Source organism: Rissa tridactyla, chromosome Z (assembly GCF_028500815.1).
Source record: "Rissa tridactyla isolate bRisTri1 chromosome Z, bRisTri1.patW.cur.20221130, whole genome shotgun sequence".
In the NCBI taxonomy this organism is placed as follows: Eukaryota; Metazoa; Chordata; class Aves; order Charadriiformes; family Laridae; genus Rissa; species Rissa tridactyla.
The window spans coordinates 63246820-63272927 of NC_071497.1; the positions used below are offsets into that span (position 1 = coordinate 63246820).

Below are 26108 nucleotides of genomic sequence, written 5' to 3' on the forward strand. Positions count from 1 at the left end.
GTCTCCTTTATCTTGATGCCCAGCTTTCCCGTTTAGAAGCGTTTAATCTCAACGCTTGCAATAATGCAGTATTTTCTCAATGAGATAACATAATGTACTTTCCCTTGAAGATGTATGATTCTTCTTAATGTGTTTTGGCTGTTCAGAAGGTAGTTCACCTTGCCAAAGCCTTGACTGCCCATGGCATTAGATCCATTACAAACGAGACAAACCACGGAAGTCAGGAATAAAAGGGAATGCTCTCCTACTGATCACTAGTTTTAATTTGCCCCATATTTTATAAGTAGCACACCAAAAAACAATACAGTTACAGGTTTCTGGAAAAGCAGCATCATGCTAGGGAAGTCTCTTCAGGATATGCTTTTACTGGCCACATAATTAATGAAATACACTGAGATCCAACTCCACTTTAGTTGTAAATTAGTTTTCTTAGTTAACTTGAGCGTACTCTCTTTCCTCCCTTATCTACAGCAGGCAATCTTAAAATTCAACTTTTTTTCTTGCTACCAACTTCCATCCTTTTTCAAATAGATAAACTAACACAGAGAATCAGGAACCCCTGATCAGCCAAGTATATATTACTATCAAGTTATTCCGTGCATTACAAAGCCAATCATCATTTATGAATTTAACTGACCACATACTCAGTATCTTCCAGTGCACCACATAATTGCAGATACTCAGCAATGAACATCAAGTTAAACATATTCATGAGAGAGTGGTAGTTAACCAATCTCCTGCTGATTATTCCATCTTTTACTCAAGTGACATTGGGTCGACTTGAGCACTTATCTAGGTTTCTTAATCCTCACAACATGATGAAAGAAAATTCTTAGTAGATGCAATGATCTTACTGTACTATTGCTTTACTAAAAATATGATGGAACTGGATATAGACATATGCACCACAATAGGGCGTATTGTGACAACAGAAAAACACAAGTAGAATGTTTTCAAGCTTTAATGAGACAAAACCAGAGTTGATCCTAAAAATCATTAGTGAACTGTGACAGTGTACAGAAGAGTGGAACAAACATGGTGACTGCATCTCACCAGTGAAATCAGAACAATTTAAATCACTGTTACATCTACCCAAGGGAGGGCTTACCAGGAGTATTAACAGATAATGTAAGGTAAAAAAAAAAAAAAAATCAAATCCTGCTTCCACAGGACAGAAGCACAGTTTACAGTAAGACATCTGATTCTACATGAATGTACAATAAAGTTGGACTAAAACCCAGAGATACAAAGATACCCAGCAGCACATGCCAAGGCCAAACTGTGGCAGTCAACCCACTTAAAGTTTTTAGTCAGTAAAACTGCATCTGCTTTTAAACCTAGAAACATAAGAGATTAGAAGTACTAGTGCATCATCCAACAAAAAAGTAGGCTCTGCAGTATGTTCTCAAGTCAAAAAACGCCTGCAGAAAAATCCTTGGTATACACCTTTGCATGTTTGGAACTAAGAAAAATGAAAGTGGAGGAACTTCCATTCCCATCAGAGAGATCAGGATAAACTACATTTTCTCACCCCACTCCAGTGCCTGTAAGTTGGCAGTGTCATTCAAATCTGTTTGAGTCTCTTTGTTTTGAGAGCTATAGCCATCATCAGAACCACGGGAGTACTTCAGCTTGGGGGATGAGACTTACTGTTCCCACGCTGTCTGCTTCTATCCTCTGCTACAGTACAATCGCTTTGCAAGTACCATGAGAACATGCTGACATACAGAGAAGAAAACAAAAATGTTACTTCATCCATTTAAAAATGTGCTGTTTCTAGTTATCCCTTAATATAAGGATACTGCCCCACAGCAAAGAAACAAGCAGAAAGAAACAGACCTCATCAGCTTCCAAGCAAAGTCCACCTTTTTAGGTGTTTAGAGTTTCAGTATTTGCACTTCTGTTAAATGAAAACTGCCACAGCAGAAATCAAGTTTTCTACAGTGATAATTACTCTCAAGCAGCATCAGGAAGAAAATTTCTACAATGCTCAAGATTAAGTTTCTTGACAGTACATAGTTTCACTATTAAAGTTCAGATCAGTGGAGCAGTACCTTATCCTCCACAGCATTTTTTTTTTAATTAATCATCTCATCCTAATTATGCATAGATATGAAATTCCTAAGACTATGAAGAACAGTGAGAGAGGTTGAAACTGCCCCATAAGAACTCCAAATAACACCCTAACCTACTGCTACCTACCTAGGGAACACAGGGACCACTCACTTTGAGGTTATCAACACCTCTTACTGTGCCTTCAGATCCTGAATTCAGACTTCAGATCCTGAATTCAGACAGACGTGTAGACAATGATTTTCCCACACTTAGAACGGTATTCCCCCATGCCTACTTGTTCTCATTTATTTTAAAGTCAGAGCTGTGAGTGACATTTGTTCAAAATTTTATCACATACTTCCAAGAGTGGAAATCAGACCATTAACAGCAGATTTGTACATCAGCACACCCTCCCCAAGCAAAGAAGAACCCCCTTGCAACTTGTTATTAAATATTTTCTCATTAAATGTTAAAAACTGTAGATGAATCAGTGTTTGAATTAACATGTTAACTGACTAGGCAATGAAACCACAGCAGTCAGCTTTCTTCAGCTTTTTGTGATGGGGACCAGGACACAGCACTATAGCTAAATTTTCCTAAATCCTTCCCTGTGGCAGTCATTTTTCCTGTCTGTTCTCTTCCTGCTCTCCATGTCCTTTATTACCTCTTTAGCCCCTTCCCATTTCCCTCCCTATAAATCCTTTAAGGTGTTGCAGAAGCTCTTGATCTAAGGACAAAAAAGTCCACCACTATATTGCTGAGTCTTATTCCTTGTTAATCACAGATTGTAACAACAAGCTGAGAAAGCTTGTATTCCCAAAAAGGCATCTAAACTTCAAACACTATAAATGATTACACATCAGTTTCTTCTGGTTGTGTAATTCATTGCCAAACCACCATTACTCCCTTGTTTCTCATGTGGCTAATTTTACGTGCATGAAAGTTCACGGCCTCACTTTTGTAAGACTTTCCACTTTTTCCAGTTTTTTCTTTTTAAGAGATACTGGCAACACAATTCCAGATGACATTTTAAGATAACCATCACTAACACCACATACAGAGAACTTAAATACCACAGCAGACAGGCAGAATAAGCTCTTATTCAGAGTTACTACTAACATAGTCAGAAGCTTCAGTTCAGGGGGTGAAGCACTACATTTAACCTACCTTACTGATCTCAAATGTGCGGATTCTGCTGACCAAATGAAAATCTGAAAGAATACGGTATGCTTATCTGACAACATAGGCTAAAGAAGACAATTTTAACAGCCCTGGCTTCTTCGTTATCTGTAAGTAGAAACTGGTCCTAGTGAGCCTTTTCACTGTTCAGGGAAAGTCTAGAAAATATAAGCATGGTGTTCGTGTGCAAAATAAGGATGTATTGCTAGCTCCTACATCTGATCTCTATTTATACAATACAGAAGAGAATTATACTTACATTCAGCTCTAATAAACTGTGCAGAGTACTTCGAGTAACATCTCCTTTGAGTTCTAAAACATGGTCACATACATCCTGTCAGTCGGAAGCTAATCGAGGCTGACAGGAAAAGACCTACTTCACCACAAAGTGAATATGTTTGGAAGATATGTTGGATATGCTTGCAAGACTTTTTAACCTAGGTCAGTCTTCTATGAGAGATTATTATTTTACCTACTCTTCTCACTATTCTTTAACTAATGATACTCTGCAGCACAAGATGCATTCTCAATTCTAAGAAATTGAAAGCTCTCTATGGGAGCAGAGTTAACCCCAGCCATCACCACTTCTATATTTCATCCACCAAGAGAGAGCAAAAAAAGCACCAGAATTAATAAAGCCATTAGTTTTAATCAGACAACTTTGGAAAGGAGTCAAACATCTAGAACTCTGTCAAGCAACTGAATCTACAAATGTGTTTTAAAGCCAAATGTGCAGTGATTACTTTAGAAATAATGATATAGACAAATAGAGATAGATCTATTTTTGTGAAACAGAGCACCCAGTCATCAACTTCTGTCATCAGTTTGTCAGAAAGCATTGCAGTGTCGTGGCTCTGGACCAGGTCTACACTAGGCTTTTCTGTGTACAAATATTGAGTATAAAGGAGTGCTTATGAAGATGGATGTTCATTTCCCTCTCTCTACTACTAAATTAGAACTAAATACTGAATTAGAACTGCAATTAAGAATTTGTTAGAAGGCAAATACAGACAAAGAAATATGAATGCAAATACATATTCATGGATAAGGAGTTACTGAAATAAAATATACAAGGGAGAACTCTTTAGTCTTAAAAGCTAGAAGCAACTGAAGCACAGAAAACCTGCTACAATTACTCGGCAATTTTAGCATTTCATAAGAATAAATACTTTACATTTTAAAAAGATTCTCCGTGATTAGCGTTAGATGTTGAGCTGGTTTTAAGTCAAACAAGAATATGGCATTCAAATCTAAACAATGGGTTAGCATTCAAATGACTTCCTCAGTTCAGACTTGGTATTTCTGAAATCTAGCTAACTATTTGGGGGAGATTTTATAGATAGACCCAAGATTAGCTACTTAAGCAATTTCTATTACATCTTCTTCAAGCTTCTCACAAGTGCCATCCTTGTACATGCTCATTAACTTGCAGAGTATTAAATAGCTGCTCACAGACACAACCAACAGTCTTAAACATTGAAGACCTGAATTCCTGGACAGGAAGAGCTAACATTTAACACAAGCCAAGTTTCAGATGCAGGTTCCTCCTGCTCTCTAATAAGTTTAAAAATAAATGCAGCTATGCCTGATACTCATTAGATAAAAATGAATACAGTCAATTAATGATTTGAAAAATTCCCTACATTCTGAAGTAAAACATTTAAATAAAGGCCCTTTTTAAAACTATGTGGTATGCCCAAGCAAAACTGATACTGTCATTCACTTATCTAACCAATTACTGTTTCTAAAGAATGTATTTTATTTGTTTGCAATCATTTATTATCTAAGCTATAATTTTGCAGCTTCTCAGGCAACAAATGGCTGTCTTGCATCTGGGGAATAAAACACACAAAAGGGTGTTGGTGTGCTGTTTGAATACATGCAATTACTGGTAGTTACATTCTAATTAGCATAATTAGTTTTGAAACAGTTCTCACAATAACTGTCAACATTATGTCAATTTATCTGAAGTTAATGGCATATTTAACAGACACAGTCATTTTCAGTATTATACCATTTAAAAGAAAGGAGGAGGCAAAGCCCTTTCTGAAGTAAAACTTGTTTTCATAGACAATGAACATTTTTTATTTTGTTTCCTTTCAGCAACCCATCTTATAAAACAGCACTTTCTAAAATTACCACCCTCCAGCTTCCATAAGACCATTCTTACAAATTAACACTGATAAAGTGGCAATAAAGAGCAAATATAAAAAAGTACAGATGCTTGCAAATTCAGTCTTACGTTGTTTTGGAGAAGGGAATGATATTTGGGGGGGGGGCGCAGCGTAGGCCAATCAAGAGGTAAATCTTGAAAAAACTAAAAAGGTAAATAGTATGCTAAAAAGAAGCAAATGCTTCTAGTCATACCTAAAACACCCCTTCACTGCTTACTAGGAAAAGGCATAAGCCATTCATAAAGGCCAGTTTTACCCTTTTTCCAGTTTTGGCAAGTTACTAGGTACTACTCACAAGTAGTCAAAGATGTTCCATTATTAAACCAAGTAAAAATTCAGTCATTTCACTGACATCTTGCAAGCTTCCAAGAAGAAATAACATGCCTTTCAGAGTTTGCTTTACTTCATACCATGAATATTCATCTTCCACAACAGAAGGAACAGCCAACCTATGCTCAGTACTTGCCATAAAGCCGAAGTTACACAACTAGTCTTGACTGAATTTAAAAGCCAAGTGTATTACGATGGACATGTTTCATTTGAGGATCTTGTTTAGAGTATGTTTTTGTTATGTGGAAATCTCAAAAAGCAAGCTGACATTCAGTAGTCATGAAATATCCTGTCTTAAGAAGTTCTCTGGACTGTAAGAAGTCCTTACTGTGTTTTGGTTTTTTTTAATTTATATAAAACAGATAAACAAGATTAAAAACCTTATGCCTCTTAAAGTAGGATATTACTTTATTAAAAACCACACACAAAAAAAGACACCACAAAGATCCAGAACAGGAGTTTGATATTAATCCATGGTGAAGATAAAGCAAATCTACCCAATTACCCAAATCTACCCAGGTTTTACCCAATTAATTCAGGTAAATTCTTTTCCTTTCATCACATTTATCATCATGTATCATAAAGGCACCTTATATTCAGGTTTCTACTGTTTTTATTTATGCAGCTATACAGAAAAAGTTAAAAAGTCAGGAACTTCACTCAATCCATGCCACTCATCTCAAACTGTCTGAGCAGTTACTTAACCATTTTATAGGCAGAAAGATAAAGTAAATGCTCCAGTTTCAGACTCCTTACCGTAATTTTAAGCATGTCAGCTTATTAGAATGAAATATTAACAAAAGTGGCTTTATTTCACTTTATTTTTAACTATTTGCCCAAAATTCTGCTAGCAGTCATAAAAATGAACAAGTCAAAACAGTAAGTAGTAATGGCATTTGTAAACACTCGTAGAGTTGCACGGGGGCTGGGCGAGAATAGAATTACACCCAAACTTTGGATACTGAATGACGAAGAAACTCTAAGTTAACTCCCAAATCACTTCAGTAGAAACGCAGCCCTTTCAGGGGACCATCCATGTTACCCTGAAACAGAGGCCTGAAGTCAGCCAAGATGACGGGTCGGCCTATAGGGCAAGGAGAGTGAGATAAGTGAGCTCTACCACAGTTTCTTTACACTCCCACAAAACTCAGCACTGAGACACACGCTCTGAATTGCCTTCCAGGAGCATGTGTTATGTTCCACTGACTATAGAGAGGAAGTGACTGACCAGGCCAACACTTGATCTGCGAGAACAGCTACACACCTCAGCTTCACGTTTCTATTTAGTGTTGAAAACATTCCGTATGATTTTCTTAATGCATCTAAGTCCACGTTAATACCCTCTGCTGACTCCCATCGTCTGCGTGACCACCACAGAACCTGTCATAGATAGCTCAACATGCTCCTGCCAGAAGTAGAAGAGTAACAAGACTATCACTTAGCTACCTCTGAATTAAGAGCCCCCAGCAAATCCAATACACTGCCCATTCATCTGAAAATCAGCCTTCCCCTTACACATTTTTAGCCCACTTACATGGTTCTATACAGAAACTGTATTTTTAAGTTATAACCCAACTGCCTATATTACAGGAGTGAATCATGCATAGCTATTGATCTCAATCTAAAGAAATACCTGCAGCCCATTTTTAATCAATACTGCGAAACTCACTTAAAAATCTATAATTTCCCACAGAAAGGATTTACATCTGACACGGTAAGTAATCTAGGGAAGTTTTTACAAATTATTGACAGAAAAAGGGAAAAGTAAGTCTTTTGTACCTCATATGCAATTCCACTAAACATTTGTCCTGGTTCCGGTGGGGATAGGGTTAACTTTTCCTGGTATTCCATGCCATGTGAGCCACGCCCACCATGAGCTGCCGGGGGAGGGGGCAGGAAGTTGCTGCTTAAAAGCGGGCTGGGGCGGCCCGGGTCCGGCCGGCGAGCGGCGGGGGAGCGGCGGTTCCGTAATCGCGTTTGTATATTCCCCTATCCGTGTTGTTGTTGTTGTTGTTTGCCTGTTCCCTTTGCTGTTCTGTTAAACTGCCTTTGTCTCAACCCAAGAGTCTTGCCTTTTCTTACGATTCTTCCTGTGTTTGGAAGGCACGAGCGAGCGGCACGTGGTTCTTTGTTGCCGTCTGAGGCTAAACCACGACAACATTAGAATGTATCTTTGAGCTGCTCGCTTGTCGTTCTTGTCTGTACTGGCACTTAATCACTGCCCACAGTCAGGCCCACGTCAGCTGGGTATCAGCCCTAGCGAGAATGGTCAGTCCTAGTAGAGGAACTAATAACGGGGTAATATTTTTTTCAGGTGAGTGAGACACTACATTTAAAATCATTTCAACTTAGACTGAACAGCTACATGGAAATTCTTCATACAAATCTCTTCTACATAAGGTCAAACTCTCCTAAATATTATTAAAATTTCCCATTACTGGAATGTAACAATAGGCCTTCCAAAATCAACTCTGTCAAAGCATAGAACCAAGACAAAAAAAAAAAAAAAGGGAGTGATCCCTAACTTCACTTACAGTGAAGTATTTGTCAAAGGAGGCTTAAGAGCAGCTCTGCCTATGTGACAATGTAACATTAACCTCCTTAGGAGGCAAGTCTGATCTACAGTTCCAGATAAGAAATAAATACTTCTGAAGAACCTGCAACTCCATCCCATGCACAATCTGCTCGGACCTGCGTAGAAGGCTCTCGTCTGCTTTTGCAGCAGCATGAAAGAAGCTGCAGCCAGGCACAGATAAAAGATGTGGAGAGACGTGAAGGAAAAAGTCTATGGCAGACATATATGCCAGAAAACTCAACAGGTGATGAGTGAAAGGCCCTTAAGGAAGCTTGGCTCACTGAATTTTTCATTAGTCTTGCTTTATGACCATTTAAAATACTTTGTGTCAAAATGATGCTAAATCTTCTTCTTCCTATAGTTTAAGCATTACACCAAAACAAAAGCACGATGTTGCTATTAGCATGACACGTCATAGTTGTGCAAACAGAATCAAATAGCAACACAGCACTTGTTAATTAGATCATTAGAAGAAATTATTTTAATTCCCAACTACAGAAAAGAAGGAAAAAAATGCACAGTTCTGATGCAATTTAAACTGATTTCTCACCATTCATCTACTTTCAACCATATATAACACAAACACTTCCTTCACAACAAACTATGTTTCTCCTAACAAACTAGAAAACAAAAATGCATCGTTTGATACTTGGTTCTGTGGAAAATATTAGGGCTCAAAGCATAGAACTTCCAACAGAATGAAGTGCTTATAATAAGCATGGAGTTCAATAAACCATATCTGCCCCGAAGAGCCACCACCACTAACCAGAAACCATGATTACATTTATAAGTCCAGGTTTGTTGCACTTGAAGTTAAATACTATTTCAGATAGAGTCAAGGAGAAAACAGCTATCTACATACCAATATGATATGAAAAAGTGCCATAGTGGTATCTGTTCAGCATTTTCTGATCATAGCCTTCTTTAACCCAAACGTTATGTTAATTTAAAAAAAAAAAAAGGCAACTTTTCCCTAGAAATTAAACATGGATCAGCAAAGTTCTAATAACCATCCAAAAGGCAGAAGCCGGGGACGGGGACGGGGGACGGGACGGAACATTAATAAAACTTGTCTGCTTTTTTATACAACATGAAATACATTCATTAAAGTAATTATTTGAAGAAAAGTATCGGCTAGCGTACAGGACCCTGCATTAAATTTCATCAGTTCTTAACATCTTAATATAGAGAAGCACAAAGCAGCATAATGGATGCTTGAAAACAAAAAGCTGAAAGTTCAAGTGTATGAGGCATCTTTTTCCCTTTGTCTTCCCGTATCCCTTTATCCAAAAGACTTAATCAAGCTCATGTGTCATACACCCATGTTTTCCTTAGGACGGAGTCCTGAAGAAAGTGGAAACAAAGACATTCATAGAAAAGAATGCTCAGGAGAAAGACAGTTGCCTTCTATTACTGTCTTAAAAAGCATGCCTTTTTTTTTTTTTTTTAAGGAAAGAAACCATTTAAACACAAACAGCTATATTAATGCAACATTCGGCTCAGATTTTATGCAATATCCAGTAACCCAATTCAGAGTTACTGCTACCATAAGCGTTATTCAGCTGCACTTAACATACTCAGTAATGTTGTATGCAGGAATGCATTAGGTACTTTAAAAATGCAGCTTAAGGAGGAGAGGTTCACCTGGAAATAAACTCTGGTCTGATCCCCATCCTCCCACCAATAGATATAGAGAAGCAATAATTTTTTTTGTACACTCCTAGCTTTGAAAAAAATTACTCACCAAACTAGCAGTAAGTGAAGGTGCTGACTGCCCAAGAGCTTGGTAGTGCATGCGAACAAGATTAGAGGTTTCTGCAGGTTGCCACAGCTGATGTCCAGTTGCATTGGGAAGCAGATACTTGCCTGTCAAGTTAAGAAAGACTGTGTTAAAATATTAGATGTTGCAGATGAAGCAATGCAATGGACAGAGGTTAACGTAAGATAATGCTCTTACCATTCTAAAACATTTGTTTCTTTCACCGCAGCCCTGACCAGAGGGTATTCCATCAAAACGGAATTCCTACTATTCACTTGCTAGCCCTTCACATCAGCCTTCCACAAGCTACGCTACTCTCAGGCAAATTCATTTTTTCAATATTCTTATTACTGTACCTTTTTCCTACCTAGATACACAATTAACGCAACAACAGATGCAAACATCCAGAACAGTGGGTCTGAACCACAGAAACCCAAATTCTGAAGGCTAGCCAAAAAAAAAAAAAAAGGTAAAAATAAAAATATGCCACTATCTGCCCCGTGAAGGAAGAAGGTTCTGAGTCCAAGGTACAAAGTGAGGATTACTGGAATAAGGCACTTACTATATGGTTAACAATTACACCACCCTGTTAGTGGGGAATACTCTGCTTCTATTCCAAAATTCCTTATAATCTACTTCATTTTCTTATAATCTACCTAACAGGAATCACTCAATTGCCAAGAAAGTATCCTTATGCAGCATCCCACGTAAGGGGAGATCCCCAAGGTGTGGGCCTCAGGTCCTCAGGGAGCAGTTGATACACCCCTCCAGTGGCTGCTGTGCTCCCCGACCAGCGGTGTCATTTTGCTGTGGCCAGCAAGCTCAGACCCACTGCAACAGAAGGTCAGACCCGCCAGTCAAAGCACCACCACTCAGTCTGGATCGTCTCCCCACAAGTACTAATTAGGCAGAAAGCATCTCTGTCTCAGGAAGCCCCTGAGCTGCCCAACAGCAGCAGGAAGAATACTCAGGGATTTATATTAAGAGAACAAGCATGTAGAGCGACTGTTTCTTTTTGCTTACTTTCAGCCACTGTCAAGAAACAGGACAAGAGGTTATAAACTGCTCTTAGCAAATATGTCCACCTTAAGTTCTTAGTTATCTCCAAAAACTATGCAAAAGTGAGACAATCACACTACTAAAGCAACTGACTTTCTTAGAAGACCAACAAGCTGATGCAATGCAACAATTCAAAAGATTTTTTTTTCTAAATCAAATTTACATTCAAAACCACAATGCATTACCAAAACCATCTTCCAAACCACACATCCTAAACATTTGTTTCCTGAAATTACTAAATCCCACCTCATTAATCTTGTCAACTCAGAGAACTATGGAGTGGGTATGTGCGTGACCATTGACACAGGATTTGGAATCACAGAATCATGTTAGCCAGCCAGCCAGGGAAGGCTCAGATTTGCCAGAAAATCAAAGACCTCAGCTTCATAACCTTTTTAACAGCAGACTCACGGAGTTGCTGAGGTCTCTGGAAACTGTCTGTCTTGAGACCTAGACAGTTTCCAAGCAGCAGCACGTGATACTCTTTTTAATGCTTCCCAATTAGTCTTCAAAATGTGCTATTGTTCTTTGTTACAGTGGTAAAGCAGAACCCATAGACATTTTTCACCCAATTTGCTAACAGCTTGCCCAAGACTGGAAGAAAAATGTACAACAAAGCTGTGGTTTCTTGCCCAATTACCCAGGATAACATTTTCCAGAACTGGAAAAACTGAATTAATTTCCCATCTGCTGTGTCTGCCTGTTTCTGTCAAATTCTGGTTACCTTTTTACACAGACTCCCACTATTCTCAACTAAAAGGATGCCATAAAAAGCTTAAGGCATTGATTGCAACGTCCACATCTTTGATACACCATTGATGTCAATCCTGGAATATGCCAGTGACATATGCAGTCAGTTACAGCTTATATTTATCACCTCAAAAGATTAATTCCTTCTCATACAGGCAGGAAAAAGAGAATTTAAAAGTGAGTGGAAAAAAATAAGTTACACATACCTTGCATTTAAACGGGTATGTTTTATTTTGTTAATGTTTTCCACATCAAAAGAGGTCTACACATTTTCTTTACTTGCTTTTTGACTCCACTCCCAAGAGTCAATGGTAAGATGAGGTTCTTGGGCTGAAAGCAGACATTTCCTAGTGCTGGGTCCCCAGTTACAAAAATCTCTCAGGCTAGAACGCAGACTACAAACATTGTAATGAAACTCTGCAAGAAAGCTCCTAACTTCCAGCAAAGTCAAGACAGTTTCAAACAAGACATCGTGTCACTGATAGTACACCAGTAGAATGCTTTGGCAACACCTATTTTGTCACGTAGACATACATTACACAAATCCCTCTTAGAAACTCTGTGTTGTCCCACTCTAGAAGCCACCAACAATTTGCAACTTGATCACCGTACCATACTCTTAGTGCACTTTATCTTCATAGGAATCAATACTTGAAAAGCAATAGTTTTCCTCTGATTGTTAGAACAAAGGAGAATGCAAGCAAGAAAGAGATCTGTTTTAATAAACCTTGTTCTAAAACTAGGGAAAAGCATCACTCTTTGGTTAACCAATGTACTTTCTAGTAGGGGTTTTGAAACTAGTCTCAAATTCCCTTGTCAGACACTAGACCTTTCCCAGGCTGCACTAATGTTCATTTCAGGTGAATCTCACTGAGCTTCCCAAGGGGGGGAAAAAAAAAAAAACGTGGAAAGCAATCATTTGTATTTTGTCCACAATTTAATCTAGTTTTGTTTTAAGTTTTGATCCCAAGCCAAAAAGGTTTCCATAACAAGTCAATGAAATCCTGAAGGACAAATGCATATGAGAAATAAGTGCTATTATTAATGCTCATACTTACTTTTTGTTTTAAATGGGAGCCAGACCCAAAACATGGAGAGTTAATATTGTGATTCCTGTTCATGTCAGCCACTCAGCAGAGCAGAGCGCTCTGAACCTTACCATGTGCAGGGCTCTGCTGACACAGAACATCTCTAACAGCCACCTTTTTTCTTTGTCCTTTACAGGCATCTATATTTTACTCAGTTTTTATCTTGCTCAAACATCTGAGAGTCTAAGATATTTTGGTAGAGAGGCTAGAGGAGAGGCAATCCTACTCTTTATAACAACAAAATCTTGTACCAAGGTCTTCTTTCAACTGCAAGATTTTGCCTGACTGACAAGAAAGCAGAGTAGATTAACTTAGCATCAGAGCCAGTGTCTGCACTGTAAGAATTCACTTAATATCCCACTATTTCTTTTGCAAGATTAACCTCTAGAAATATTTAAAATAATGTTGGAGGGCCTGTGGGGTAGCTAATTAGGCGGTTGACACAATCAAAATTGCCCATGAAAACATGAGCATGTGTGATGCTGGAGTGATCTCTCCTCCCATCTTTACCCCAAACAGGAGCCTTGAGGGCACCACAGGCTTCACAATGCACTGAAATTAAGGCCAGAGTAGCAGACTGTCTGGAACTCTAGTTCTTCTTTTCATAGTACATCCATAGATGCTTTTAAACACAGAAATGGCATATAATAAATATGCTTTCTATAGAAGCAAAAATAGCCATGGCTTGTGCGAAAAGATGGTAACAGATAAATCTCTTATCCAAGAAAATAACACTAACCTTTATGCAGAAAGGCACTACCAGAAGATTAGCAGTTACCAACAAGAATGGCAACTCCAACAAAATATTTGGAAAACAACAACTGTACAACTGTACTTTAAATACTGTGCTTCTTAAAATAAGAAGAGTTGGGCATACTTTACAGGAATGCAGTGACGGTTTTTCATTTCCAAAAGCAAATGGAACATCCAGATCTTATAGAAAACAAATATTCTTCCAAAACTCAGTCCACTTTCTTTCCGGAATTAGGGTGCCACTGCACTAAAACATCACGCAATAAACAATTCCTGCCCACAATGAGCTAGTCATCAACTCTCCCTGGATTCCTCCATTTTAAAAAATAATTCAATCCCTTCAGACTACCCATTCCCCCTTTTCCTTGATGCTATACTAATTCTACCCTTTTTCCTGCTAGCTTCATTCGAAATTGTATGCATTTTCCCCCTTTTAAATTTTCTTTAATAGCCCCTTGAATTTACACATATCGACACTTTTCCATGCTGTTAAGTGATTTAAATATCAGTACTGCACATAAAACTTAAGCTGAAATGCATTATTGATTTTCACACTGCATTCATTTCTGCCTTCAAGCTTAATGCTCCAAGCAGCTGCTTTCCTTTTTGAGTGAACTGATTCATGGGGGTCAGAGAGGAAGACTTCACCCCAACTGCACCTCATCCCTTCCATCTTAATTTGGCATTTTGTCCCATACACAGCACATAAACACTCCCAGTGTCCAGGGTAATCTCCATCTAGCAACAGACCATTGCCACACTGGTTGTAATTTTCATATTACTTTCATCGGCTATTGATACAGATGAGTCACCTACTGACAGAGGTCCCCTGCTGCTCTCCTATTCAATCCCAAAATGGCCTTTGACTTCCTCCCATGCCTTCTGCAGAGGCTTTGCTGGTACCTCTGCCAACCTTCCTGTGCCTGAAATTATCAAGAGAGCCTAAAGTCACAACACTGTAACCAATGGCATCTCTTCCCACATCTGAGTGCGATCCCCGTTACTCCAGCACATTTATCAAAATGCATTTTGATGGAAGGTGACTTAAGTTGATTACGTAATGGTAATAACTTAGCATTATTTAATGGTATTATGTAATCGTTGGTGGACATAGGGAATATATCACTGGAGTTCAGTGTCATCTTGCCCTTGAACTTCCCTCTCATACATCTAGCTTCCTTTATAATGGATATTTGTAGAAAGCCCAAAGAGAATCTTTGTTACTTCTTACTTCTATTGCATCCACTGTGTGCATACTTGTTGTATGCCTTACTGTATAAGGCCAAAAGAGACCAAAAAACCACACACACTTCCTCAAAGATCAGTCATAGAAGGTGGGCTTTGCTTTATTCTAATTAGAAAAATCTTCCCTACTGTTGAAGTATTACTCTCCTTCCTCTCTCCTTCTCAAATCCATATCCCAATGGGATGGCTGAGAATTACTGAATGAGCTTAAATTTAATACCTATAAATATTCCATTTTCAGTTATAATTTAGAAATTACTTGCCTCAAATCTTCAGCAGTCTGATGCTTTAACAACTGCATATGATGGAGAAAACCTTTTTGCATCCAAATTAAGTTTTTGCCTTTACAAAAGTACTTAGGACAGTGTAGATTGCACTGCTGGAAAGTGTGTTTTGTAATTAGTCAAAATGCAAAGATAAATACAGAGCAAGCATCTTGAAAGTTTTTGATGGAAATAGTTTTTAAATGAAAATATTAATAGCAGTTCTCAATTACACAACTGTAAGTGGAAGACCAGCATGTACTTTGTTAAAATGGAAGCATCTGGATTTGGGCTGATGGTAACTATGGACAGTTAGTCCAAAGGAGAAGCTGTGCACATGATTACAGTGTACCACAGACTGAACTGAAGCAAGCATCAATGTGTTTGCATTAGCTGCTGTGAAATAGCAGCCTTCAAAATAGCCTCTTGTCATCCTGACATCATTAAGGCAAGGGCCAAGAAATACTTATCTGACAATTTTAATAAATCAATTATACATATTCGTGACATAAGTACAAGATTATTTAAAAACAACCCAGAAGGCTAGAGTCTTCTCCCTCACTACTTTGAAGTAAAAAAAATAACTGATATTATCTCTAGAACTGACTTCTGTGGTCAAGTCAGATTTGCCAAGCATGGTTTCAAGTGGGCTGCTCGTTCTGCATCTCTCTTTGGGGAGCCTTATGATCATGAGCTACCTCAGAGCAAGAGGAACGAGCCATGGTCGAAGACAAAACTGGACCCTTCTGCGGATCGCTCTGGGTCACAGAAATGCACAGAATGGAAACACAGTTGGGTACTTCTCCCTCTTCCTAATACTTCTGCTTTTCTCCCAAAAAAACAGTTAATTGACAGGTCTCACTACAAATGGAGGAAAGACTGAAGCCACCCCTCTGCCACCTCGGCTCCCCAGCAGCAGCCCCAGCACGGGGCAGAGCAGCCGCGGCCACACACGAATGGCCCGGGCAGCAGGGGCAGCAGGAACGGGAAACCAAAGCTGGGGGGCAACATACCGTCACCTCCGCTCCCTCCCACAGATACGTGAAGCCTCACTACAGCTTCAGAAACCTGCCAGGTGAAAGACGAAGAGCCTCCCACATTAGTATTTTACCATCAGGTTAGAGCACTCTTGCTTTATTGCTTCAAATTTAACTGCTGTAGCCCAGCTGTAGGAAGAGATGTGGAGGCTGTAAATTTTAGGGTCTCTTCTCACATCAGAAGGGGGAGGGGGGTGGAATTAAAGCCCATAATTCCCATTAGCAGTAATTGGAAAGTAAAAGAATTTTAGATGGATTTAACGCCATCATTAGGAAACTTTTCAATATTTTGCCTATTCTTTTACTGTAGCTGCATCAACAAACTTTACTTAAATTTCAAATGACTGCCATCAGGCGAAAAAGTTACCATTTTATTCATGCCTCATTTATTGCCCACGACTTAAGAAAATTAGCACGTTTTGTACATGATTCAGCTGCACATGGTTGAAGTTAATGGACAATGCCAATTTCCAGTCTCATGCAAGAGGTGAAATTTTTCTTTCAACTAATCTGTCCACTAAACATAACATTACCCAGTTAAGCCTATAATTTCAACTGACTCGATTATAATTTCTTTTGTTAATGTGCAAGAAGCCTTTGTAAAAAATCTTATTACACTTATTATAGATTTTTCACTTTTTGATGCCCTACGAAATCTCCTTAAAACGCTCTATCTTGGTTTCACTTTCTAAAATTAGATGAAGAAGTGGTATCTGGTCATGCATAAAATAAATGTGGCCCACTAAAGGCAAAACTTTGGGGTGCAATTATAGTATTAAAAAAAAGCCACAATAGATCTGTCTTAAAATTTCATGAATATTGGCAAAACTGGAACTGGAAAAGGACACATCCATTTTTGGACCAGAAACTAGTAGGATGCACGTTTAGATCTGTATCCAAAAAAAAGTGTGTGTGTGTGCGCGCGTATATATGTATATATATAAACACAAATAATCAAGCCTACTTTAACTACAAAGGTATTCAGAATCAAGACTGTTTATAACTGAATTACCAAGAATAAGTCGTCACATGCAGTTAGCTTTCCTCCCAGCAATAAATATAATTTCCATGCTTGGAACAAATTTCTCTCACTGAAAAGACACTTAAAAGACAATACAGACTTTTGCTCACATGGAAGTTACTCAAAGTTCCTCTGCTAACAGATACTCACCAAAGTGACATTTATATTTTGACTATTTGCAATCTATTACTGAAATACTGGGACAGCAGTGAAATATTTGAAAGGCATTTGGGATCTCCAGCAATTCTCTCTAGTTTTATTTAGATTTAGGGGGTGAGGGCAGTGTTTGGGTTTTGGGGTTTTGTTTTTGTTTGGGCTTTGAGGTGTTTGCTTTTTAATTTCCCATACCAAAAATGTCCACTGCAATAGCAGTGTTATCCAGCTAGTGACACTGATATGTACATGATAAAAAAACCCTATAGCCTGAAGTTATCTTTTACTGTCTACTTCCCTGGCTCCCAACTCTACTGAAATACAACTCAGCAAAATAATTAGTTGGAGACATCTTATTTATCAGTGAGCTCAGAGATGGGCACATTCTGCTGCTTCCTTTTCTTTATCTTACCAACAAATAGAGCTTTTTTCCCATACTTCTAACAAACTTACAGACTGATGGTCCATTGTACAACACAACCCTCATACATTTATTCCTGCTTCTCTTTCACCCTTTTCCCCAGTTTAGACCTGTTCTCGAAAAATCTGAAGGGCCAGTTCTGAAACTGTGATAATAGGTGAAAAGACAGAAATTTAAGGTTCAGACTGAATGCATGATGATACCAAAAGCACGTTAAATAAGTGATGATGAGGCAGTTGTATTGCTCCTTCTGATATAGTCAATTTTGCAAAAACAAGAATCCTGCACACCAAGAGCTCAGAGACAACTCTCATCTGTAACTCTAGATACTGTCAGACTTGCTACCAAGCTGTGCCTAGAATACATATGCTATAATTTTAAGAACTTCAGAAAATTCACCGTTCCTCAGTTCAACCACTACATGAGCAGCTACTTCAGCTAGCTGCCAATATTCTTGGCTCCCAACTCTCTACCATCTCAACATTTCGTTTTTTGCTACCTGCTTCATAGAAATTATGATAAGATACGAAACAAACATCTTCCATTGCACTATGAAGAAAACGCACAGCAACTCTATTACGAATGACAAGCACAGTGATACGTCAACATGCTACTTTCTCTACAGTCCCTACTATGACCCGTATTTTTGTCTCACATAGACTTTGTTACACCAAATAATCAAATAAATTATTTGTAACTATATGCTCACCATCATTTTTCAACTGGTGAATTTTCCTAATAGAAAAGCTTGCCCCTGTTTTCACTGGAAAACATCTATAAACTTTTCCATTCAAGCCTTCAACCTTCATTCTAACGATTAAGTATCGAAAGCACTTTTCAGTCTTCTCAAAAATTTCTCAAGCTGTATATTCAGCTTATGTTAAGGTATCCACCTTGATGCAGGCAAGTACAATTTCCCTTCACAACATCCACTCCAGAGTGCCCACAGGTGAAGAAGGAAGACTGAAGTCTCCAGGAGTATGGACAATGTAGTTTTGATGTGCAATAGTAATTTACTTATAAATACACTGCAGAGACAGTTTTGCACTAATGAGCTCAGGTACCAGCAACAATAGGACTGCAGCCTCAGAGAGCTCACATTCAGGTCACCAGCTGATTAAACCCAAGCATTTGACTAAGTCCAGGCAAGTTTGTCCACGTGTGCTTCTACAGTTAGACTGCTACACATAGTTGATCCAGCTAATTCAACAGCTCTTGGGGTATTTCTTGAGGAGCTACAACTCAAACTTCGGAAATTTAATACGCATATTCATTTTCTCCACTTTTTTCTTGTTCCACTATGACAAACGACTCTTAACAACTTTCAAGCTGCTTTTATAAGCATCCCAAAGAGGGTTAAACTCTACTTCTCCATCCTTCAAAACAGGCAACTTGCAAATGTATTTGCTAATTAGGCACTCTACTGCTACAGTTTGCTTTGATCTCAACAACAATCAACTTCTCATGTTCTGATGATACAAGCACGATTAAGCAGCAATCGAGGAGTTAAAGGCAAAATAATGAGACAGGAGTGCAGTATCTTCTGTTCTCGTCTCAGACTATTACATGATGCAGACTCCAGACATGTCAATGAATATGGAAATTATCTTGCTATGCGTACAGGGAAGTAAAAATCAAGTCAGCTATGCAGGTTGATTGAAGCCTTAAATGATGAAGGTAACTGACAATGACAAATACAACCTAACGTCATTTCAACCACCAGCGCACTAAGAATCATTGTTACTTCATCTTAGAAGACAGCTTTATATTGCATGCTTTAAAAAAAAAAAAAAGAAAAAGAAAAAGAAAAACACATTTTCTCAGGCATGTAATTATAGAATAGATTGCTTCTATCCCTTTGTACTAATTCTGGAAGAAGTTTAACGTGGTACGGTGCTTCAAGGAAGCCTTTGAGGAAGGCAGCAAAGAGACTCCAGGACATGCTCTGGGTAGGCAGTGCTACTGAATGAAGCGTGTTGTGCCTGCCCTCATGCACAGCCGGCTGTTGAACTTTCCCACCTTTTGTACTCAGGAACTGAGTGGTGGTGGCACCGGTGCTGGGCTGCCGCTCACCCTCCGCTGCTGTCGGGGACAGCCCTCAGGCAGCTGCAGCTGAAAAGACTTTCTAAACTGAGTACATTCAGTCCCATCATGCATCGCGAAGATGAAAGCAATTCTGAAACATACTTCCGCTCCAATATGCAAGGGTAAGAAAATGCAGGAAGTAAAATTTCCTACAAAAAGGCACGTCTGATAGAGCTTCGGTACTGGCAGGCATCCTCCCCCTGCATTGCACAACACCCCACTTCTGGAGCCAGAGACAGGCCAGAGCCCACTATATCCCTAGAGACAGCCATGAAATCACAGAGCTTTTTATGGAGTGGCACGTACATAATTAAGTAATCCCATAATTGGAAGTTGGTAAGCAATTTTGGCATTGTACAGAGGAATTGGGAACAATTCCCCTTACTTACACCAACTGGCCATCGTTAATAAAAATAATCTTTTAAAATTGCTGCTAAAATGATCACATCACAGTTACGACAAGCAGTTGTACGGAATGCAAAGGTACCATTTCCAAAGAGGTTTCAAGGTACAAGTCATGCGATTTTACACCCAACTTTCCCCATCCACCAAGCTGTATCAAATATTTGACACTGTAAGGCCTAATGAGACAATCTGCATTTTCAACAATAGTAATGAAAAAAAAAAAATTTATACAGCATAATGTTTCTGAAAACTCTGGATTTCTACCACTGCCAACTGCTTCCCTGTATGAACAGGCAAAACCTCCCCTTCAAAGTCCTGCCAGCACATGCTAACCCATGGATAAGAGAACAGCTTGTTCTTCATGGCCCATAAAGCTGTTGATCTTTCTGCTAATTAGTGTTAGTAGAGTGATGAATCTCTGATGCAAAAAACAGACCGAGAATCCCCAAATTCATTTCAAATCAACAACCAATTAGTTATATGGGAATAGCAATAATTGCTGAGCATATTTGGATGACTGATGACTCAGAGGTGGAAAACTGATCAAAGCAGGAATATTAGAGAACAAAAAATATATACATCCCAAGATTTCTTAGTTCCTAGCTCTTCACTAGACCATGAGGTAACTTCAGTAATGTAAAGTTCTTTAGGATCTTTGGATTAAAGATTCTATAAAGTGAAATCTGTACGTGTTATGTCACCAGTATTTGTATAAGATCAATTTAAGGTTAGCAAGATAACAGCCCTACCACAATTAGAGACAATTAGCGCAGCATGAAGTCTGTTTCCAGGCAGTTAGTGATGAGATAAAAGGAGGCAAGATAAGAAGTTAAAACTAGGTAACAAAGTGTATTTTTTTTCTTTATATCTAACTTCAGAGCTTATCAGTACAGCATAGACAGCTGAGCTAGCTGCAGCACTCTGCAAAATACAAACTCTTCCCAGCAATATGCTCTCATACCTTTCAGAAGTAGAAACGGAGATAGCAATCTCCAAATGCTGCACCAGAGCCGCTGAGAAGACTGAACAGAGCTGCACCGCACAAGGTGGTGCAAACTGAGGAGCGGCAATGGGACATGAAAGCAAGGCCAATTGGATTTGCGTGTCCGAGTGATTTGCCAGGTTAACCCTCTCTGCTGTAAAAGCTCATTTAATTTCTCATCCTTTCACATTACTTTCTGCCATGAATTCTATTCAAGCATCTCTGAACACAGCAAACTGAGACAATTTAAGCCAAAAACCCTCTGACTGCAGACAGCCCTTTGAAGTTTGTGGAGATCAAGAAAACCAGCCACCACAGAAAAGCAGCTTTTTAATTAAACATCTTTTCCCCTGATTAGAAACAAGTTTTAAAGCCCCAGTCTGTGCACTGTTAGGAATCCTTAAGAAGGCAGGCTAAGGCTAAGGCGAGAGGGATTTAAATACATGTGTACACACAGAAGTCTATTGTCCCAAGAAGAACAGAGCTGACCTGACCTGACCACGCTTTGCTCTCAGTCTGTCCAGCACTCCTCCAACAAAACGACCTTTTCCTTCTGCATTTGATACCGGGCTATTAAATGAGTAGCTACAGCTCAGCTTTGCGACAGGGCTTATTCTGCAGTTGAGCAAACTGCACAAGGATTGTGTTTTGCACTATCTGTGCCACAAGCAGAACTTCTACAGCTCCACTTTACTTCCCAGGTAAAGGATGTCACAAGCGCTGTTACGGGAACACGTGTGCACAGGGAAGGGGAAAGCTGGAGCAGGAGAGGGTTACAAGGCACAAGCAGCAGAAGAGGAGAAAGGCAAATGCTCATTATTGTGTATGTGTTTTTGCTAGCTAAAACTTTATAACCCTTTGGAAACACTACATTTATATTAAAAGAGGAAATGGTTATAAATTACTTCCAAATACTTTTACGCTGAAGTTGCTTTATCTTATGAATGCTTATGTTTAGCAACCCACACTATGAAAAACTATTTTTCATCCTTTCTTTCTATTAAGCAGTACTGCTAGCACTTAAACCAAGAACTATTACAGTAGATTTGCTAGACTAATAGCAGGCCACATCCAATAAAGGGTTTTAATTCCAAATCCCGTCTCTCTTTCTCCAAAAATCCTCCTCTTCCCCCCTCTTTGGGAATGAAGATTAAGGAAAGCAATACTGTTGCAACAATTAGACTGAAGTGACTTTTCCAAAATAGAATAGCATGGTGTCTCCAGGAAGCAGTATTCATTTCTTTTACTGGCCAAATTTTATTTAACATCAGTGGTTCCCTAGCGATTTTCAACAGGAAGCAATAGTAGATTTATTCTCCAAAACATTGATTTAATTTTCTTCAACTCCAAAGAGTACTCTTTGCTTGTCATTGAAAACGTGTGGTTGTTAGATTGCTTAAAACTGAGCAATTCAGGGGAAAGGGAGAAAAAAAAAAAGAAAAAAAAAAGAGTGGGTTCCAGTTTCCCTGAAGCTGTCTAGAATGTAAGTTCAGCTTCTATCCCACATCTCCAAGTTTTCAAACCTCCTCTCCCTTATGTTGATTTCCCACTGGAAAGACCTTGTACATCATTATCCATTTTTCTTCTATTCCTATATAAAGAGTTTTGTAATTTACTGTAGCCAATTCAGAGTAATAAGTTCTCAGTAACTGTAATCCTTCACATTTTATAAGTCTCATTCAATATATTGCAACAATATAGATTTTATTTCTTCTCATGCCATGCATAGCATTATCCCCTCTTGTAAAGCCCAATAAACTAATTTATTTGGTATCTATTCCCAGAGATAAAAACTCTATCTATTTACCTCAATTAGTATTCAGCCCTGCAGGATTTGAACTATCTTGTTTTATATAAACAAATTAAATTTTTATTTTTGTTTTTATCATTAATGCTACTTATGCTCTATGGCTCAATAATATTGCGGTTTTAACAGCAAAGGGAGAGTCAAAGTAACATATAAAGCACACTTACATTTTCTAACATTTGGAGTGAGCAACAAGCATCAGCATAGGAATACTCTGCAAATTTGTAAGATACTCCCACTTAATGTATTTCTAGGAGTTTAGCAAAGGTGACATTTTTGAACAACAGCGGTATAGACTGTACCTTAAACCATTTCAAAAGTACCTTTCTGAACTATTTTCCAATGGAATTATACCCATTGTTAAGACAGCACTTAAGTTTTAACTTAAGTTAAAAGAGTATCAAAAGCAATAAAACAGAAGAATGAAGACAGTAATCACTGTAAAGTGGTATTAAAACTCAAGTACTTTTCCAAATGACAGGTCTCCAAATATTATTTTTTTTCCCTTTTGGACTATGAGTATCTTTTCAGAAACGTTAAGACTCAACAGAGATTAGGGAGAGGATGTGTGAGCATGGAAGTAAACCCAAACCAAGGATGTGTCAGCTTACTCATTTTAATGGAAGGCCTTCTCATGCCCCCCTTGTTTTTTTGGGTTTTTTTGGTTTTTTGTTTGTTTTTTTTTGTTTGTTTGTTTGTTTTTTGTTTTTTTTTTTTAATGATACTGTGATTTTTGTAATTTCAAATCGGAGCAGTGAGCCACTCTTAAGCATAAAGAAACTAAAAAAACCAAGCCAAAACTTAAGTATGTAAAAAAAGGTACGTAAATACAAGTCCAACGTAACACTGAAATGATTAACTTCAGATAACTGAGCATTTGAAACAATTCTAGGAAACAGTTCTCTATCTGCAGCAGTTTCTTCAAAATCAATTTTTTTTAAAAAATCCCGAAAGAATATTAAGAACCTTCTGTCATGAGAATGACTTTGATTAATTTAATCAGTATCATGAAAGCTGTTAAGATATTTAAATTATTTTAAGATACCAAAGCCTTAGCGTATTCAGGTTCATTTAAAGTGCATTAGTAATGAAGCAGTTTAACATCATTGCACACTATATTCCAAAATCCTGACATGAAACCCTGCACAACATATTACAAGCAGGCAAAAAACATATCCATTTCCCTTGATAAAGACCTCAAGCAATAATTCAAACACAGAAATAAAGACCAGAGACTACAGCAGCAGAGCACGTTTGCCTTGTTTGTTTTTTATTAGTCTGCCTTCTCCCTCTTTATCTGGAGGGCTTCTATGGGAAACTTGAATTTTTAAAGACGGTCACCCTACTTTAAAGTTAAACAAAAAAGAAGTTAAAAGCCCATACCAACTCCTGCTGAAATAAGTAGTGTGCTGGCACTTCTTTGTTTCAGTAAAACACTAGTTTGGTCTACACTTCCAAGTTTTCAGAGCAGTAACATTCCAGAGAGGACGGAGAGTTTACAGATATGGTTAGCAAAATTGACGCTTCAGACTGCTCTAAGTCACCTATCTTTTCAGAAAAGCCTATACAGATCACAAATACTCTTCTATTGTTTTTGAAATCTTCATAATACAACTCCTGATAAAAAAGAAACAGCAAATCTTACCCTAGGGACACTAAAAATGATTATGTGCTGATGTGACTCAGGAAGTACCTGTAGTAATATGTGTCTTTCCTTCACATAAGATATAAGATATTTTTTTAAGTAACTTAGGTTAAAAAAAAGTATTATTTGTCACTCAGAGATGTTCTAGGCAATTCTAAGCTACTGATTACAGACAGACAGAAGTATTGCAATAGTTTCTCGGAGCTTCTTCCAGTGTAAGGAAAGGGAGAGGGCTGGGAAGGAAGTGAGAAAAACAGATGCTTTAAAAGCATTTCCTAGACATTTACGGCAAAAGAGTCAGCTCTATCCACTGTGGCACCATTTTTCATTCCTGAGCAAAACAACTCCGAACAATATACAGAATTTAGAGACAGAAGACAGTCACATCTCAAGTAAATGCTATTTCAACTTCCTCTAACCTGAATTCCACCTGTTTGATTTTGATATCAATCAACATCACTTCAACAAATGAAGCAAGATGTTGAGTTTCAAATTCAGATCCCTTCCACTAAATTCACTGAAATCTATTGTCCCTCTCACCAAGTACTTAATAGCCTGTTAATTTCAAACTGTTGGAAATTGTGCAGTTCAGGAATATATTTAATTGCCAAATTCTAGTGAATTTTAAAATTCTTTTTCTTGAAATACACAAAGCAAGTGCCAGTTAACCTGTCCCAACGTCATTTCACTCCAGACTCACCAACAATAACTTTCAGTGATTGCCACAGACATACAGCTCCCAGGACACAATCATGATTTCAGCATCTGGCATCTTCCACAGATGCTACCAGGGCAGGGAGGGCCTGAGCCCTCCTCAAGCATCCTACTACCTCGCATGGCTCTACGGAGGAGAAGTTACGGTCCACAGCCAGTGGCATAGCTGGCTAGCTATGCCTCTCCTCCCCTGCAAGGACTCCACCAGATAAATGAGGCCAAACTGCTTTTACTTTAATAAAGTCAAGTCTAAAGGGACCATCTGTGCCCTTCAGCTCCTTAAGGAAATAAGATCTATGTGATCCCATGGATGAAGGCCTGTAAGCACATCTCAAACAACCCTTAAGCCAGCAAACTAAGTCAGTAAGATAAATGCCATATTCCTGAAAATTTTAGGAAATAGCTCATTTTCAGCCATGTATCAGCACCCCATGGAGGAAGAGTCTTAAACATGAGCTCACCCCAGCAACAATCAGAGAATCCATGTGGAAGAGACTTTATGGAAACTCCAGGTGGATCTTCCACCTCTCCCAAAGCCTTCAGCCACAAGGCAAACTCCAGGGGTCAAGGCGCCATCAGCTCCACAGCTACTAAACCTCCAGGTGACA

At 38.5% G+C, this 26108-nt stretch overlaps 1 protein-coding gene across 1 annotated transcript in view; it reads right to left on the bottom strand.

Annotated features, from left to right (window-relative positions):
* The window catches only part of MAST4 (microtubule associated serine/threonine kinase family member 4), a 237554-nt gene that overhangs the window by 211302 nt on the left and 144 nt on the right, over positions 1-26108 (bottom strand). Inside the window, exon 2 of the mRNA XM_054186830.1 lies at positions 10058-10179. Within this exon, the coding sequence (XP_054042805.1) occupies positions 10058-10108 (51 nt within the window). The 5' untranslated portion in view covers positions 10109-10179. The remainder of the gene's footprint in view (positions 1-10057; positions 10180-26108) is intronic.